General features: G+C 39.5%; 1 protein-coding gene across 1 annotated transcript in view; it reads right to left on the bottom strand.

The window, feature by feature from the left end:
• Window positions 1-10,053: 10,053 nt before the first annotated feature.
• The window catches only part of MAN1A1 (mannosidase alpha class 1A member 1), a 213,291-nt gene continuing 204,277 nt past the window's right edge, over window positions 10,054-19,067 (bottom strand). Inside the window, exons 11-12 of the mRNA XM_050949612.1 lie at window positions 17,690-17,805; window positions 10,054-13,714 (exon numbers count right to left, since the gene is read on the bottom strand). Coding sequence (XP_050805569.1) covers window positions 13,588-13,714; window positions 17,690-17,805 — 243 coding nt within the window. The 3' untranslated portion in view covers window positions 10,054-13,587. The remainder of the gene's footprint in view (window positions 13,715-17,689; window positions 17,806-19,067) is intronic.

The following is a 19,067-nucleotide window of genomic DNA, read 5'->3' as shown; positions in this document are numbered from 1 at the left end:
AACTCTCAACAGTCTGTCAGAAAATGTTTTACAGATCACAGCCTTAGAATATACCATGTTTTCTCTTCCTCACCTTTCAGATTGGAACAGAAGAATTATATGCTGAGATCTGTGGTACTATATATCACATTTCACCTCACAGTGGGTTCTCGGATCATTGTGAGTATACTTTGATTTAGAAATGCCTTGGCTTTATTAATGTTACTATACTATCTTGCACGCACATTAATTTCAACTTTTCTAGTTTACGGAGAAAAGTTGTCGCACATGGACAGTAAACTTTTTTAAAAGTAAACTACCCTGACATTCCAAAAGGCACAAACACACATTATTGTACAAATATACTCACTTTGGGACTGTTGAAAACAAAAAAAAGCATATTCAGTTTATCTAGCGACAGAGCTTACTCCAAGTAAGCAAAGGGGAAAGAATACCAACTTTTACAAAACTGATTTTCTCTACAGTCCCACTTGCCAGACACAACTTAACATTAGGTATTAGCTGTCAGCATTACGATGAGCTCGTTTCAGTTCAAATTAGGTCTGCATGCTATTGAAGAACAGTTTATGACATGAAAAAACATGAGTACCTAATTAAGGAACCAAAAGGCTCCTGCTAAGTAGTAATACTTTGCTCAGTCCTCTGTTTGTGTGATTTACAAGGCAGCAATAGAAAGATGCAGACAATGGAATTGCTCTATTTGCACGAGGACTATGAGTGCACTGAAGTAGAAACCAGTTACTCAGACTTCGTGTTTTAATAGCGGGCTTTAGTTTTTATGCAGCTTTAAGACTATAAAGAGAATAAAATACATCCCAGTTTGCATCTTTATTTTAAAGGAGATTTTTGTGCCAGGCCCTTTCCTTGGTCTGTGTGAGATGGACGCTTGTACACATGCTCTGGGCTAATTTCAGAGACATAGAGAGGGTGGCAAAGAAACTCTGACAATGAAATATTTAGGATTTCTTGGATTATGGTCATTGTGGTTTTAGACCTGCAGATGGAATAGAAACTGCACTGGTTTCAATGGTTTGTTATTTTCTGTTAGCAGTGACTGCAAAGTGTTACACTGATGGTGATGCCCTGGTGGCAATGGACACAGGGCGCTCCATTCCTTTCGTCCTGAGAGGACTTGGAGGGGAGTGGTAGATAATTGTTCATAATGGATATACAGTAGGGTCCTATCTCATCCCCTCTCCCTCCGCATTCCCCCCAACCCCATGTTTGTGTATGTGAGACGGTTAGGAAATATAGAGGCAATTTCAGCTGAAGTATCTTCAGTGTGATGATGAGTCATCTCTGTATGTCTGTACAGTATCTTGTTGGACCTAGATGGTGCATTTATAACACCACAAATTGACAGAAGGCTGACTAATGACACTTGTTACCATGACAGTTTGCTTCCCAAGAGATAGAAAAAAATACAAGTTTCCTTTTTACTTCCCTCGTGGCACTCACAGTTACAGTGTTTTCCTTTTAAATCTTCTACTGTGCTCATCTGCTAATCATTCTCCATCTGTCCTTTCTACACCTCCTTTTGCTTGCTCTTCTCTCTCTCTTGGCTTCTGTTTTTAATTGCAGTTACTTGCACAGGAATGCTAAGTCACCAAAAGGAGTTTTACAATATATACTCAAGACAATAGTATTTGTGGCTTTTAGCAAGGGCACCATTGCCTCCCGAGAGCCCTCTTGCAGCTTAGTGTGGCTCTGCTGTGGCGTGCCTCAGGTTCCCCTCTCAGTGAGGTAATAAACAGCCCGGTGAAAGAGAAACTGAAACACACTACTTTACGGTGGTATATCTCCCTTCAATAAAACCTTCTGAAAGGAGCACTTGTACAACGGTTTAAAGGCTCTTACCTCAGAACCCTGATAAAACTAGATGTCCCAAAACAAGTCTCTAGGTTCCAGCACAATTCTTTCTCCTGTAAAGCCTCACGTTTTTCCACAGACCAAAGAGTTCTGAAGTCTCTCCTCTGTTTACTTTCCCAGGTCTCCCTGCCTGAGGAGTTTTTACCTAGTTCAGCTCTTCTCCCCTGAAGCTTCCTTTCTCCTAAGGAGTCTTTGTCTAACTGAGGTCCTTAGCCTTTTTTCACACCCAGGTACTTCTCTGTCTAATTAAATGCCTCCTAGATGACCCTGGGTTGCCTTATTCTCCCTTGTGGAGCCTGTCGGAGGTTGGCTGAGGGTCCTTGACCCCTTCTGAGGGCCAACCGCCCTCTGACATGCCTATTTTGATCTTCTCAGCTCATGAATTCCCAAGCCTCATTCCTGTTGCCAAAAGCCTAGTTCCCTGCTTTCATGAGTTTCACCCATGAGGTTGACAGCTTCATCATCCCTGAGACATGGAGCTTTCAATGGCGATTACCACTGCAAAGAGGGCAGTACTCTGAGACCATTTTGATGGAGAGCCATGATGGTTAAAACTGAATATCTGGAGATACTACGCTGGCTCTCCAGAGAACAAGCGGAGCACCAGTGTGAGGAGCTCTGAGTGACTGATGTTGCTGAGGAAGAGAACTAATGCATTCTGGATTAAGTGAACCTTTTTAATGTTGCTGCACTTATACGTAGGTGCAATGGGTTGTAATTGTTTGTATTGGTAGTCACAAAGTCATGGATCACTGAGACTACACCTGCAATAAGATTGTTTGCAGTTTTCCAGCTAGCCTTAGTTGGAATAATCCATTTTTTGCAGCAGTTGTTTTTATCTGTCCAGCAGCAACAATGAGATTAGGAGGACTCCATAGTTGCAGGCTGATTTAACAATCAGGGATCTTTGATGGAAAGCAAGGTGGTGGTTGTGGTGGCTAAGTCTTCAGTGAGATTCCCTTTCCACTACTATCACCTCCTACCTAGCTTTGAGTTCAGCTTCAGCCTCAGCTGCTTTTCATCCAGCCCCATCCTCAGCTGCTTTTGATCTTTGTCAGGCAGAAGAGTCAGGGGTAGTGTTATTTTTGCATCAGAAGTTAAAAACAAAACAAAAAACAAAGAACCATACTGTTGGGTATTTTCTCTATACTGCAGGCAACTCCCAGTTTGGTGTAAATGGCATCCCATTTATATTTGATGCAAATGTTAATAAGGATAGAGGGGAGAGGATTGGGCCTTTTGGAACTCCACAGGAGAGCGCTCTAGAGATAAAAGAACAGTTGCCCATAACCACACACTGTGAGCACCTGAACTGGAGCCATTTCAGAGCTTTCATGTCAACACGCTGCTATGTTGTCAATGTAGGATGATAGCATGCCATGGCTTACAGTACAAAATGGCATAGACAGAGCCAGAAGAATGAGTATGTTCATTTTGCCTCATGTACAGATTGGAGGTCATTCATAAGTGCTACCAATGATATTTCCATTCAGTAACACTGTGTGATTCCTGATGGCAGGATATTGGCAGGGTCAAGCATGTCTGGAGGTGTTTCTTTGCTATTTTATTTTGCTCAAAAATTGGAGGTTTGACATTAAGCAAGATCTCTTGGGTTCTGAGATGGTTTCTTGAGAAATGGCATACTTTATGGTGGATGGTAGGTTTCCTTTTCAAATGTGGCATGGTGAACTTGCTTGATGGTCCCAGAAATCACTCATCAACCATGATAGGAATAGGTCCAACTCATGAAGGGTGACTCCAAGTCATGCAGTTACCTCCAAGCATGTCTCAAATGTTGTTCCATAAATGTGCCAAATTCTGTGCAATGGGAAGATCCATTCCAGAGGGCTGTTGTGGTCCAGAGAGGAAGTCCTAGATGTGGTTAACCATCTTGAGGTGTTACCAGTTCTTCAAATTACAGCAGCCCTACATTGCCACCGACTTCCCGTGTGACCTGCGGCAAGTCACTTAGCGTCTGTCTGTTCTTCATCTGCAAAAATGGGGATAGGAATACTTCCCTCACTCAAAGCGGTGCCGTGAGGGTAAATCTATCGAAGACTGTCAAGTACTTTGAGATCTACTGGTGAAAAAGGTGTGAAATAAAAGTTAGGTGTTATATTACTTTATTAAAAAGATAGGACAGTTGTGTTCTGTAGGCTTCAATGGCTCCCAGATAATTTTTGCGTACAATTTAAGGTTTTGTTCTTAAACCATTAAATGAGTTGAATTCTGATTGTTTTAAAGGCCACTCATCTTGTCATGAGATACTGTAGTAACTGAGATGTAAGGCACTTGCGTTAGCATTCCCCTGATTTACAGAGGAGGGGTCTGGAAGCAGAACATTTTCATTGAGGGGCTATTATTTACATAAGCCAGTTCACAAAAAAGGCCAAATATGTTAACCTCCATTCATGATACAAGTCCTGTTTGTTCTCAGATGTATGTTGATGGTCCAGTGGTTCTGGTAGTGAAGGGATCCCAGATTCTAGGTGGGGCCATCTCTCTCTCTCGCTCTCACACACACGAAAGACTACAGGGGTTAATTATTTCTGCTTGTCAAAGTACAAAGAAGAAACCATTAAGCAATGTTCTACATGAGTAACTTATTGAATGCTCTATGCACCTGACACTCACTTGTCCCTGTTTCCCTAACAAAGCTGTTTAACATTTAAACTTTTCTCAGAGGTTAGACTTTTATGCTATTTTGGGTAGTTACTTTCTGCTTTCTTAAAGTTTCTCTAGGTATCTGGTATTCTTCAATTCCTGCCTTGAACAACAACTAGTTGCTGCATCCCATGCCCATTTTGGCTGCATTTCATTAGAGGTGAATCCTATATAGTTAGTATCCCCTTTGCATACCTTTGGCTTAAAAGGTGCTATATGAAATGTACCAATTAGGATTACACCAGAAAAAAAGTTATTTTTTAAGAAGTGAATAGTAGCTAAAAGGCCTTCAGTTACTTTTGCTTAAATTCTAAGAGAAACTTCTTAATACAGTCATCTGTTTCAATACTAAATTTACGTAAGTTCACAAAAGTTTACATATTGTTTTATTTTGGGGGAAAACACAATGCCAGCATGGCTGTATGTTGCATTTAACTTACCAACAGTGACAAATTATACCAAGAAAAAAATTATAAACGTTTGTTAGCTAATATCGTATTTCCAAAAGGCTTTGTATAACTATCAGCTATATTCCCAGAATGCCTTGTACACATTCTAAGCTTTAGAGTGCAAATTTACTGTAGGTAAACTGAGTGTAACCCCTGTTCCTTGTACATGTAGGGACTGTCAGAAACACAATGTATGTTCTGAAATATGCTTGCCAAATATGAACAGTGTTGCTAGGTGTGTTAGCATAAATGTTAGGGTATTGGTACTGATGTCTTTCTGCTAGATAAGAAGAGGTAAGGTCGGTACTAATAAAGTAGAATTTTCTATGTTATAAACAAGGGGGTACATATGAGCCAAACTGAGCTCATACTTTTGGAACAGAGTGAGGATGTAATCTGCAAGTCTGTTCTGATTGGTATGCATTTGCCTTTCTATATTGTTCTGATCTATCTCTGATTAATAAACTGATTGAACCTGGTTATCTGATGTCTTATCAATAAAATTACTGAACTCCTAAACAAGTTAAAATTCACAAGGGCACGTACCCATATCAGTACAAGATAAGCAAGTAGCGGCAGACTAAAAGAACAAAGTGTACTTCTGAATTTCAGGAAATTAGAAAAGTTATGTGGCCACAAAAAACCCAAACCATAACCAAGACTTCATGGCAAAAATTCTTGTACTTTTTAATTCATCCATCAGCTTCTGCTTTAGAGCAATACAATAACTATTTTTGAACAGCACGCTTGATATATAGTATCACATAATTAGGACTCTGTGTCTATAACGGAGGTTGCAGAAGTCACAGATTCCGTGACTTCCTGCAACCTCTGTGACTTCTGTAGCGGCCAGTGCGGCTGATCCCAGGGCCACCCAAGCATCTGGCCCCAGGAATAGCTTCTCAGGTGGCCCTGGGGTCAGCCACACTGGCCACTGCAGAAGTCACAGAGGTTGCAGGAAGTCACGGAATCTGTGATATCTACTAGATATGTGGACAGAGCAGGCAACGGGCTTTGTTGCAAGGGTAGGTTCCTGGGTTAGTGTTTTTGTTGTGTGGTGTGTGGTTGCTGGTGAGTATTTGCTTCAGGTTTGGGGGTTATCTGTCACAGATCTTGGGAGAGAGGTTAGTCCTTGCTTACAGATAGCCCCCACAACCTAAAGCAAATACTCACCAACAACCACACACCACACAACAAAAACACTAACCCAGGAACCTATCTTTGCAACAAAGCCCGTTGCCAGCTCTGTCCATATATCTATTCAGGGGATACTATCATAGGACCTAATCACATCAGCCACGCCATCAGGGGCTCATTCACCTGCACATCTACCAATGTGATATATGCCATCATGTGCCAGCAATGCCCCTCTGCCACGTACATTGGCCAAACTGGACAGTCTCTATGTAAAAGAATAAATGGACACAAAATCAGACATTAAGAATTATAACATTCAAGAACCAATTGGAGAACACTTCAATCTCCCTGGTCACTCAAATTACAGACCTAAAAGTCACAATATTACAACAAAAAAACTTCAAAAACATACTCCAATGAGAGACTACTGAATTGGAATTAATTTGCAAATTGGACACCATCAAATTAGGCTTGAATAAAAACTGGGAGTGGATGGGCCATTACACAAAGTAAAACTATTTCCCTATGTTTATTCCCCCCGCCCCCCAGTTCCTTACATCTCCTTGTCAATTGCTGGAAATGGGCCATTTTCATTACCACTACAAATAGGTCTTTTTCTCTCCTGCTGATAATAGCTCACCTTAACTGATCACTCTCCTTATAGCGTGTATGGTAACACCCATTGTTTCATGTTCTCTGAGTGTATATATATCTTCCTATTGTATTTTCCACTACATGCATCCGATGAAGTGGGCTACAGCCCATGAAAGCTTATGCTCAGATAAATTTGTTAGTCTCTAAGGTGCCACAAGTACTCCTGTTCTTTTTATATATCAAGTGTGCTGTTCAAAAATAGTTCTCTTATAATTAGGACTTTCAAAATGCAGAGATGGAAAAGACTGATTATAGAATCTAGATCACCTCCCTGAACAACGTTCCCCATTATACATTTAAAGTACTAATATTTTATCCACTTGAGTAGATGTCCAGCTGCAGAAGAAAGGCAAAGCTTCGAGGCATCTTATAGCAGAGGAGTCAAGAAGAAAAAGCTTCCACCATGTGTTTTGACATCAGACCAAGTCAGGAGAGAACACTGAAGATACTGGACCAGATATTCATGAAGCATGCAATGGAATTCAGAGGGCTGTTCAAAGAAGAGTCACTTGAGCACTCCCATTCTTGGGGCCCCAGGCTGATTCCCTGAAATTCCATTAGCAGGTGCATGACACTCTAACAGCCCCAATTGGCTGAACTAGCAGCTGGAGAGCAGAACACTCTAAGGACATCCTGGGCATGACTCCTGTCAAAAGCAAGAAATGGCAGCTGAGGAATCTTTGTGGTACTAGAGAATCCTTTTTTTGCACTGGGTAATATTACTGCGGAGGTGATTAAACTGGTTTTATGGCCAGGATCCACTGACAATACAATAAAAGGTGGCACCTGCAAAGAATTTTGCGTTTTGGCTCCATGCCAGAGGTACTCAAGATAGAAGCAGCTTAGTGCTACTCTGATCAATAGCGTGAAAGTAGCACAGTGCTCAAGTAAGATGAGAAGAGAAAGGGATCAATAGTGAGATGTAGCTCGTTAACCACCTGTCGAAGGTCAATATCTGTACTGTGAAAGGTTAAATGCCTGACTGAAATCAGCCAAAAGGTGGAGAGTGGATGGAAGTTAAAAGAATTTTTCAGAAAGAAGAGTGATAACAGCGGTTTTGAATACCAGGAGACAGACCGTGAAGATGGAGTAGCTGATGATGGCAGAGAGATATAAGGGCTAATCATGAGGCTTTAGAATGGAATAATATGGTGTGGAAGGGAAGTCTGTTCACTATGTATATTGGTTCACAGATGAGGCTGCATTTCAGTGAAAGCAGGGAGAGAAGGGAGTATTGGGCTGAAAGTGGATCAAGAGATTATGCATCAACATCCATTTACAGTTTAACTGGAATTGTTTGGCAGTTATGTAAAACAGTGGCAGGACTTTCAACAATTTCACAATTTATTACTGAAAACTCAAATCAGAAGTTAATAGTAATTGAATTTTAGGGCATTTCTACATTCCAATTAAAAACCTGTGGTTGACCTGTGTCAGCTCACTCGGGCTGGTGGGGCTCAGGCTAAGGGGCTGTTTAATTGTGTAGATGTTAGGGCTTGGACTGGAGCCCAGAATGTGGGACCTCACAAGGTGGGAGGGTCCCAGCTCCTGGGCTCCAGCCCGAAGCTGAACATCTATACCACAAACAAGCCCTTAGCCTGAGCCCATCAAGCCACAGCCAGCTGACTTGGGGCAGCCACGGGTATTTAATTGAAGTGCAGACATTCCCTTAGACACTTTCTAACCATTCAGATATAAAACTCTGACGCCCAAGGGCCCAACCCTTGGATTTGAAAGCTGCTCTTTGATCAGGGCCTACTCCCTTCAATCTAGGGTTGGACAGGGCTAGTTCTATCTTAAGTTTGAGACTAAGTAGCCAAAAGTTTATTCACCTAGCTAGGGATCACCTGAGCCCAGCCACACTTTGGCCAGTCTCCTTTCCGTAGACACATCTCCGTGCTAGGTCAGGCAGAGAAGGAGGGGGAGAAGGAAGAGCTGGCGGATGCAGTAGAGTGGGAAGAATAGGAGAGACAGTTAGATGGAGACAGTGGAAGGAGCTATGAATCTTGCCTATTTGCAGTCCTGACTTGAAGATCTATTCAATGTCATTTAACACCTCCAAAACCCAGCACCAGACACTGCTCCTCCGTCATGCGTCTCACGAAGTGGGTATTCACCCACAAAAGCTCATGCTCCAATACGTCTGTTAGTCTATAAGGTGCCACAGGACGCTCTGTTGCTCCTCTAATGCAACTTGGCACACGGCTTAATCCATATTTGTAAAATAAATGTTTTCCAAATAGTGTATTTAATCATTTGGTTAAACTTTCCACTAGATAAAAGGTTACATTTTTCATTTAATAGCACTTTGTACATAGTCTCCTCCTTCTCCTATGTGTGTGGTACTGTCCAACAGCAGCAGTTTTTAAAATGCGTTTTAAAAAACAGAAAGATGTGGATGTAAAACAATTTATTGGCAAGTGGATTTTGAGACAGGTGCATTATCTTAACAACTTTTTTTTAAAAATTGACTAGTGTGTCTAAATTAAGAAGCCTTTAGTCTTAAAGTGATATTTGTATTTAGGAAAAATCTGAATTATTTAGCTTATCAGAGTTGAATGTGGTGCTCTCCCTTAAAAAAAATAAGAATAAGCTAATATATATTAAACAAACACTCTGTTAATTCAACATTAAGGTTGAGATCTTAATCACTCTCACTCAAAAGACGCAAAATGCAGTTACAGTTCCCATGACAACTGTCCCTTTATCCTTTAGTACATATACTAATGATAACCTTTCATTACATGATCACGTAACACTGGGCAATCTGACAGCCTTGTCATTTAAAAAGCAGTGTTTACTGTATTCCTAAATGGGAGCTGGCTGAAGTCCGCTTTTGATCATTCTCAGAACTGACCTTTTAGATCATTCCCGACTACCCTGTCATCTCTGTCCTCCCAATTTCCTGTCTTTTTTTATTTTGTTTTCTGTTGGTTACCATATTGTTGCTTTTTTATTTTTTGTTACTAATAGATATTTCTTCAATAGGACTGATGTAATGTCCACAGATTTGTTATAGCAACAATTCTATACCCTATTTCACAGACATTAATTGGTACTTTTTGATTAATTACAATACCTTAACAAGTGATTAGCAGTATTCTGCATTTATCAGCGCTACTTGTTAGAATTCAGCAGAACAGTGTCCCAATCAGGGCTATCAAGCAGATTATTGCACTTACTTCTGCACTTATTTACAAGCCTTTGAAATACTGTAATTCTTGTAATATAAAGTGCCTTCAACCATTTAGTATAACAAAGAATAAACTAACAAAATGAACAGATATATTAAAAGATTTTATTCACAATAGAGAAATTTTTACAAATATAGTTCTTAAAAATTAAGCTTCTTGATCTGTTATGTGTCTCATTACATCAGAGATTTATATAAAGGTGGAAAAGACTAAATGGAATATGTACAAATCAAAAACAATTTAATGGATAGAAATGGATAATACATATGATGAAGTCACCATAGAAATAGTGAGTCATTGGGTATTGTAGAACTGTCAGACAACAAACAAATGCAATATTAATTACACAAACAATCAAAACAATTGTTGTTTCTGCAACTTAATTTAAGTGCCATTTAAATTATTCACCATTTAGAATTTAACATGCAAACTTAACTGAACTGTTATATGCTGAAAAGGAATGAGAGTTTAGGCAATGTCTTCACAAAGGTATTTAATACACTGTTTACATTTTTTCAAATTCAGCAGTTTCTCTTCCATATGAAGTATCAATTACATATACAGAGGTCTTCAAATCAGCAGTTTCCACACAGTTAATTTCATATTGTAAGTACTAGGAAAATACCATATTAGCTGTGTGCTAACAGTTGGTAAAAGCTGACTGATTAAATGGTGATCACTAGAACATTTCACGCTTTGGAGTTTTGGGGTTCTTTTTAAAAAAAGCAATATTCCTGAACTTACAAAATAGGGTATTCTTACAGCTGGCAGATTCTACATGTTGTACAATCTTTTTGTCTACTTACATAGTTTACAAAAGATACAGTACAGTGCAGTTTGTACACCTGAATACCAAATACATTGTTAGTAACAGAATCACGTATCAACTTTGTGCTCTTTCAAATGATAACTCCCAAACCAGAAAAATTATACTCTTCAAAATTTCTGTATTCCAGGGAAATCAACATGTAATTTACATCTAAATACTTAAACCCCAATTTATATCACCATTTTGCATTCTTTACCTTTATTTGCTGGGAGTAAGGGAAATTTGTATGTACAATAAATTTCCCCCCTAAGAGTGTGATCTTGAGACTCTGATCAGGAAAATGTAAAAACCAGGTTAACAAAACATATGTCTCCAAAAACTGTTTTTCTGATTTTATTGGTTTTATTATCTGACTAAAAGAAATGAGGCCCCACAGAAGCGTGCGCACAAAAATTACACAGCATGCAGCATAAAATGTTTACGGACTAAAAGTAATTGGATAAAAATTCAATATTGCCATTTTATTTTCGAGTGGAAAGGAGTGAAAAAATTAGTTTTTACTCCAAAATTAGATTCCTTTTAAAAACATTTTGTATTATATTGGAGAATTTCATAATGAAAAGGATGACACAGTTAATATTATCCTCAAGAGATACAAATCCTGGCCCCTGAAGTCAATGGGAGATTTACCATGCATTTTAATGGAGCCAGGATTATCAAATACAAGATACCTAAAAATGTGACTACCTTGTCACTGATAATTGTTAAATGAACAAAGACATATGGATAACAAAGGCTCAAATCCTGAGCTCAGCATTGATTAAGAGCAGCCAGGCAGGGCACTAGGCAGATGTGTGTGGCGCACAGGACCCTCCACACTTAAGTTATGTGACCCCCAGCAGGTCCTCTCTGCAGACTCAGCCCAATGATGCATAGCCTCACAAAGGCTTTATGTTCTCACCAAACCCCAAAGGGGGAGGATAGCAGCATAGCAGTGGATCCTTCAGCCTTGCCTTCACCCAGGCAGATTGCGTGGGATACACACCCATTTCTGTATCCAGTTGAACAACATGTGTGGCTGCAAAGGGCCCTCTGCATCTGCAGAGGAAGTTATTTGGCTTTGCTCCAAAATGCAGGACATAATGGTAATAAGTTTCCTTTGTCCCTAATTTTTACCTGAAAAACCTATATTGCAGCACTTCCAGCACTAAGGGGTGGGGAGGAGGTCTTGTTCTTTTGTTAAAGAAGATCTATACCTAATTACGGCTGTGGAACCATAGTGCCTAAATGACTAAGCAGGATATTTGAGTCATCACATGCACTTATTTAAAAGAAAATTGAGAATTACTGTTCTGAACCATGTTGGTTTCTTTGCAGTCACACCACCTAATAATGTACTTTTTCGTGCTGGGAAGCCAGTGGTCACACCCCACTCTGAACAACATCATCCTGTCTGCATATCAAAAGTTAAGTTCCTAATATCCATATGAATTACTCATGTAAACTATTCCAAAATACATCTCAATAGAAAAGGAATTGTGCCTGATTTCTCCCTTTGGTGATTCCATTAAAAGTAACTTTTCTTGATAATCTAGGCCTTATGTCTGAAGAATATTTTTAAACATGTTTAATTTCTATAACTTTGGTCATTCTTGTTCTGGGCTTCCAAAATGTACTAATCGTATGCCGGTCAATTTCCATCTTCCAACGCAAACAATACTTTTTTTTTTTTTTTTTAAAAGAAGCTAAGTTTCCTTTGAGCTCTTCAGAACTCCTGTTCTGATAATCTATATTAAACTACTTTGTTCCAGCTGACTGTCTTAGTTCACAATGTAAATCAAATGGAATTGTTGAAAAGTAAGACCACAGCAGATTAAAAAAATCATCTCTCATTCTCTGATTGGCATAATTCGCAGCCTAACTTTAGAAAGAATTTCATAACATCTCATTTATCTCACATATCCGGTCAAATGAAAAAGCTAACAGATTACGTAAACAGCTATAAATAAGATACAATTCCCTTTTTAATAATTCAATAATGCCAGTTTTTCAAATTGTTTATTTTGCTCACACCAAACTGATTATAGAAGCGATAGTAACTCTAGTTAGAAAATGGAAGAAACAATTCAGTTTGCAGTGATATTCTAAACAAAACAAAAAGGTGAGTTTTAATAAAACTTAGGATCTGTCCAAGTACTGTAATGGATTTGTAAAAATGTTTAGGTTCAATTCAAAGTACACTGCAGTTTTAAACAGAATTGTGTCCGCATGAGATGAAACTATTCCTATGTAGACGTCATTGATAATTAAAAATTTCAGAAGATATTTTACCAATCGATAGACCCGCATAAGAAGAGGCTGTCACAGTTACAAGATTCGTCTCAGATGACAGACAAAAAAAAATTAACATAGAACGAAAAAAAGCTCTTTACACTTAATTCTTTATGGCTTTTTGCAACATGGCAAAATATTACAGCTTAAAGCAGACATCTCCTCACAGAGGAGGAAAGAATTTTGCAGTCAAATCAAAAGTATAATAGGAAACAAGTAACATGCAGACCCCTCTATTCTATTTGGCAAAGATGACACTGCAGCTTAATGAAATCTAGAGACGTTAGATTTCTTAAAAAAAAAAAAAAAAAAAAGGTGGTTCAGCTGGAAAAATAAGATTAAAAGTTTTGCTGGAATGAATTTAGGTCCATTCATAAATATTTACTGGCAAATATAACAGACTGCAAAACAATTGGTTTAAAACTCAAAATATCTCAGGAATTTAAGTAAAACTGTATTGTGTGCCCAAAACTGGAAAGAAACTTCTAAGGAATGAAACAAAAATTAACTTAACATTGTTTTATTTGTGTTTTTCTTCCTTCTTTCCATCATCTCTGTGAAGAACTGGTAGAGGGTGAGCCTCAGTGTTGAAGATCCAATGTTCAAATGGAAGAAGATCATCTTCAGAAAACAGTAAGTATAAATACCTGGCAAGAGAAAACAGGTAACATGACAGCACCATGAAATAATCTCAAGTTTAAAGAAGAGAAAGATGGAACTAACTCATTTTCACAGATAAATATTAATGCCCCACTTCTATAGATGGAAATATTAGGTAGCAGATCTAATGTAAAACATTATCAACCAGTGACATTTACTAATGTTTTGGCACCAAGCATTGGGACTACGTAATTAAAATTGGCTTCAAGGCTTGACAGTAGCAGGTGGTGATGTAAAAATTCCTGTTTTGATAAATAAAGATATAAAGTCTAGGTTCTTAAAGTTAAACAGCACTTCCTTTTCTGTTACATATTATTCCAGCAATATACAGTCATGACAAGCTTTTATAAATGACCACATGCATAAAAAGAAAACTGAGTGAATTTACTGCACGTCAAATCCTGTTTGCCTTACTCAGAAGAGCACAATTTGGTTCAAGGCATGATATTTAAATAAAAAACAGTGATCGGAACAATACCATGGGTAAATGTTTACTAATAGGAAGATATTAACAGTAATATAATAATCACCATTAAAAACAACAACATTTACTCACTGTTACATACCAAGTTCTTGGAGATACTGTAGTACAGATATAAATTGTGCACTCAAGTTCCATCGCATGAGAACTGTTGACAAATGCTGACTTTTTCACTATTACCTCTATACTTAACCTCTTAATGTACTTTACATTTTTCAAATTACAAAGTTGTATAGCAAAATATAATCAAAATAGTTTTTAGAAATCCCTGTATCTTTCTTCACCTTTGTCATTCAGTGCACAGTGCAGTTGCCACTTTCAGCTGAGGCTGCCACAATGGCTGTGTCTACACTACGGTTTGTCTGAAAAGGTTTCCCAATGTTGATAAAACAGGTGGAACTTCCCTGGTGACAGGAACAGTGTATGCAAGGCTCCCAAGGCTATAAAGGACCAAAAGGATCAGCTTTCCCTTTAGAAGGCAACGGAAATCAGAATATTTGTAAGCCATCAGGTATGTTTCTCATTTTAAAGTACCTGGTTAAATGAACCAGTGCCACTGTTTAAAAGTAAACAAAAAGATTAAAAATATGTTATAAAACATATTAGAACAGCTTTGGAACATTCTGATTTCAATTGCCTTCTAATAAAATGGAAAATTTCTTCCCTTCCTGTCTGCAGTTTCTGGAGGCAATTCAAAGCTGTAGCACAGCCTGTGCTAGCCATGCCCCTTTCTCCAGTCTGCTGCCAAAGGATTCATTCCAAAGCTGTGTAAAAACTTGTAAAAAATTAATTAATAAAGGTCATTCCAATGCCAACAAAGTAACTAGGTGCAGCGAGTCCTTGCTTATACTGTAACTATTCAAATAAAATGTTGACCCAGTGGGTTTGTAGTCCCCTCTTAGAGCACTAATTGAAGAGGGGAAGGTACTGTAAGTTTGGCAGCATTTCCAGCCACTATTTTGTCCAATTTTTCTCCTAAGAGGAAAAATCCTGTGAATTTAGATGAGCACAGGACTTTTCTGGAGTGAGGAAGGTAGGAAGTCATATATATCTCTTGGGTACTGAGCTGGATGCCATAGCCCTGGCAGAGAACCTCATAGCATCCACTAACGTATCTGCCATGACTGATGTTGCATAGATGTAAAGTTGGGTTGATCTCTGCCTGTACGGGCTTTAAGGTCCTTCAGCCATGACACTGCTCTCAGGTTAGCTTCCACCTTCCTATTTGTTGGATCCTTGGGGAATAAGTCCCCTTTGGATGGAATAACCATATCCTTTGCTAAAGAACCTATGGCAGCATCAACCTTAGGTACATTTGTGAGAGCATTCTTCGGCTCTTGAAGCTTGTAGAAGTTGAGAACATGGCTGTTAACATATTTACTCCTTTCAGGAGATTCCCTCTCCCCCAGATTACCTCCTCAAAGGATGCATGCAGGGGAATTGCTGCCTAAGGACAAGATTTGGAAGGGAGGTATTTGCTCTTAAGGCTTGAGGGCATGCTTAGACAAACTGAATCATGGATAAAATCTTTTTGCACACGGCTTCAACCTTCTCAAAGGAGGGTGTGTGTGGGGGGGAGAAAACTTGGGTGCAGTTTGTCTGTGTCCTGCTTATAATCAGTCTGATAATAGCTCTCCTTCCTCAGCAGAGGAAGTCGTGTCTGGGTCAGAGAATGAATACCTTATATATATATTTACATGCTTTGCAAGCACGGTCAGCGGGCTGTGCCCTGAATGGGGTCTTTTGTGCCTAGCCTTGCGCAGGGTCATGAGTCCTCTAGAAATTTCTCTCTTGGGAGTCCTCCTGTGTAGACTCCCACTACCCTAGGTTGGGGGATGGGAATTCACTGCTAGTTTTCTGAATCAAGCTGAGAGGAAGGTGGGGCTGATCGTGAACCCTGCTTCCATCCCAAGAGCACTTAGGACCCATTTCAGGATTTGGGGTAGGACTGGGAGCCCTACTAGTGTCTTATCCTTATGGTCCTGAGTTGTCCCAGGACTTACCCTCTTGGACATCTAAATAAAGTCCTCCCTCATCCTTACAACCTCTGCCTATTCTTCTCTGTCTCCCCTGATCAGGCTTTTCTGTGTTTCTTGAAGAGATGAGGTACCAGCATAGTTGTCTGACTCAAAGCTCTGTATCCTAGCAGTGCTAGGGCTGGCTGGCTGAGAACAGGCAAGGCATAACTTGCCCTCTGTAAAGCTTGTTAAAGCTGCCTCACAGATGGGGCACCTTTTAGGCTTAGTCCAGTGCTCAAGTGGGTGCTGTACCATCCCTGAAAGAGAGGTCTCCAAGTGGCTCCAGCCATGTGCCGCTAAATACCTGGTTTAAGAGGAGGATTGAACAAAGAAGGGTGCTCGGTATAGCCTGAAAACAAAACAAAGCAAAAATAAGGCGGCAAAGGAAAGTTTGGAAGCAAAGGGAACCTCCACTGACTTCTGTTATGGAGGCAGATGATCTGACAGCGGGCTGGAGAAAGGGGCGTGGCTAGCACAGGCTGTCCTACAGCTTTGAACTGCCTCCAGAAACAGCAGACAGGAAGGGAATAGCCCATATGAAGGAAAACTGTGGGAGATGCTAGGCTTCAGAAAAAGCTTCTCTCTTCAGTCCTCCCTATGCATAAAACTGTCAAAAAAGGTGTATGACTGTTAAGTGGTTTTTGTTTTTTTTTATTCTTTCACAAAAAAGTGTGTTTTGGAGCATGGTTTCAGATTGAGCTATTACAACTAATATAATCAGAAACCCTGTTGGGTCAATGATAGTTGACAGCAAAATCTCCAAGAAGCCATAACAATTTTGTTTGGTCAAAATCCTCACATGGATGACTTAAACGACTGTATTATGGAGGCAGAATACTAGTTTGTACACTATGCTCTTAAAAAATCCCACATATATGGACACAAAATTAAAAACCCACTAGGGAAATATACTTTCAGTAGAAACTGCATGATTACATCGTTATTATACAAGGCTGGGTTGCAAAGAATAGAAAGAAATGGGGGGAAAAGATTGATGCAAGATTTCCTTTATTTCATTAAAAGCTGAGGAAAGAAGGAGGGCCCCTTCTTTGTTCTCTTATCAAGGCTGTATGAATTTACCATAAAAGTTAGTTGCTTTTTTCCTGCTCCATACCTGACATAAAAAGTATTCAGTACAAGAGGACAATCTCACCATCTTGTCTGGTAAAACAGCGATGTTGGTATTGGCATGTATAACTAGAACCTATCAAAATTGCGAGATGTAATTTCTTAACAGTAAGTATCAAATGTCTTTAACTGAGGTAAAGATATTTTCAAAAGTCACAGAATTCAGTTTATTAATAAAAATACAATCTGTCTTCCTGCCACGTAACAAAAGCTGCATACTGTTCCAGTCAGATTTTACATTACCTGAATGTCAAGACTACTAATGGTAAGTACTCATCTGTAAAGAAGATCTGTAGAGATTCATTAATATAAATTAAGTCTCCTTGCTAACTTACTTGAGGGTCTCTGAAAGGAAGAAACTCTGCTGCACATCATCATGGCTTTGATGGTTGCTATAAACATCTCTAATTCCAGAATAGCCACCATCTACTCTGCAATGTTGTTCCAGTGCCTGAATTCATGAGAGAAAAACATTAAGTAAAAGAAAATTAATCTTCTGTCAATTTTACTATTAGTCTGCCAAATCCAATTACTCTGCAGCTAAATGAGAACCCTTTTGTCATAGTGTCCTTGGGAAAGATTTGAAATTGCAGAACTAGATAAATATATTTAGAATTCTTGTACTTTTACTTTTGACACGGTGCATATATTGGCATAATTATATAGTTGGGGAGGAAAAAAGCAAAAATGGAGGTGACTTACCTATAAAAAGGAGGTTCTTTGAGATGGATGGTCCCTATCTGTGTTCCACATGTGGGTATGCATGTGCACCAGGTACCTGAGGCCAATGGATCTTGCCCCACCTTGTTTGTTTATATAGAAGAGGGTCATCATGTTGTCTGACATTATCTAGGCACACTGGGATCGTATGCATTGCAGGCCTGTCTGACTGCCATTAGTTCCAAGAGATTGATATGCTTTCTGTCTTCTGAGGTGTCCACATATCTTGTGACTGCTCATGTGGGCTTCCCAGCCTATGAGGGATGCATCCTGATTATTGTCACATTGGGTGTGGGAGGCAGAAAGGGGACTCCAATACATGTGTTTCAGATTTGTCCAAAAGGTAAGTGAAGCACTGACACTGATGGAGATTGTCACTACGGTATTTGTGCTATGTCTATCTGATGTATATCTTGCCCTGAGCCAGGCTTGCAGACAACGGAGATGTAGCCTGATGAACAAAATTATGTAAGTACAGGAGGCCATGTGGCTTAGCAAAAAAAGATGGACCTGGACTGTTGTTCGGGGTTTGTGATTGACTTGTTTTTATCAGACTGCTCCTGGTATGGAATCTGTCTGCTGGGAAGTAGGCCCTTACTGTGGTCGTGTCCAGGAGTGTCCCTATAAAGTTTATGAGATGCTTGGGAGTCAGAGTAGACTTCTCCATGTTTAGGCACGTTCCCAAGTATGCCAGGAAATGGAGCAAGGACAAGATTGTCGACAGCTTCCAGATACGATCTGCCTGTTAAAAACCAGTTGTCCATGTACAGGAAGATAGTGTAGTGATTTTATCTCATCTGTGCTGCGACCACAGAAAAGACCTTCTCAAAGTTCTTGGGTACTGCTGCCAGCACAAACGGGAGTACTCTGAACTGGTAGTGTTCCTGTCCTACCAGAAAACTGAGGAAACTTCTGTGGGATGGGTGAAAATACCTTTCACATCAAGGACTGCAAACCATGTGCCTTTCTCAAAGGAGGGAATTATTGATGCCA

Source organism: Gopherus flavomarginatus, chromosome 4 (genome assembly GCF_025201925.1).
Source record: "Gopherus flavomarginatus isolate rGopFla2 chromosome 4, rGopFla2.mat.asm, whole genome shotgun sequence".
Taxonomy (NCBI): domain Eukaryota; kingdom Metazoa; phylum Chordata; order Testudines; family Testudinidae; genus Gopherus; species Gopherus flavomarginatus.
This window is presented reverse-complemented; position numbering and strand designations above follow the sequence as displayed.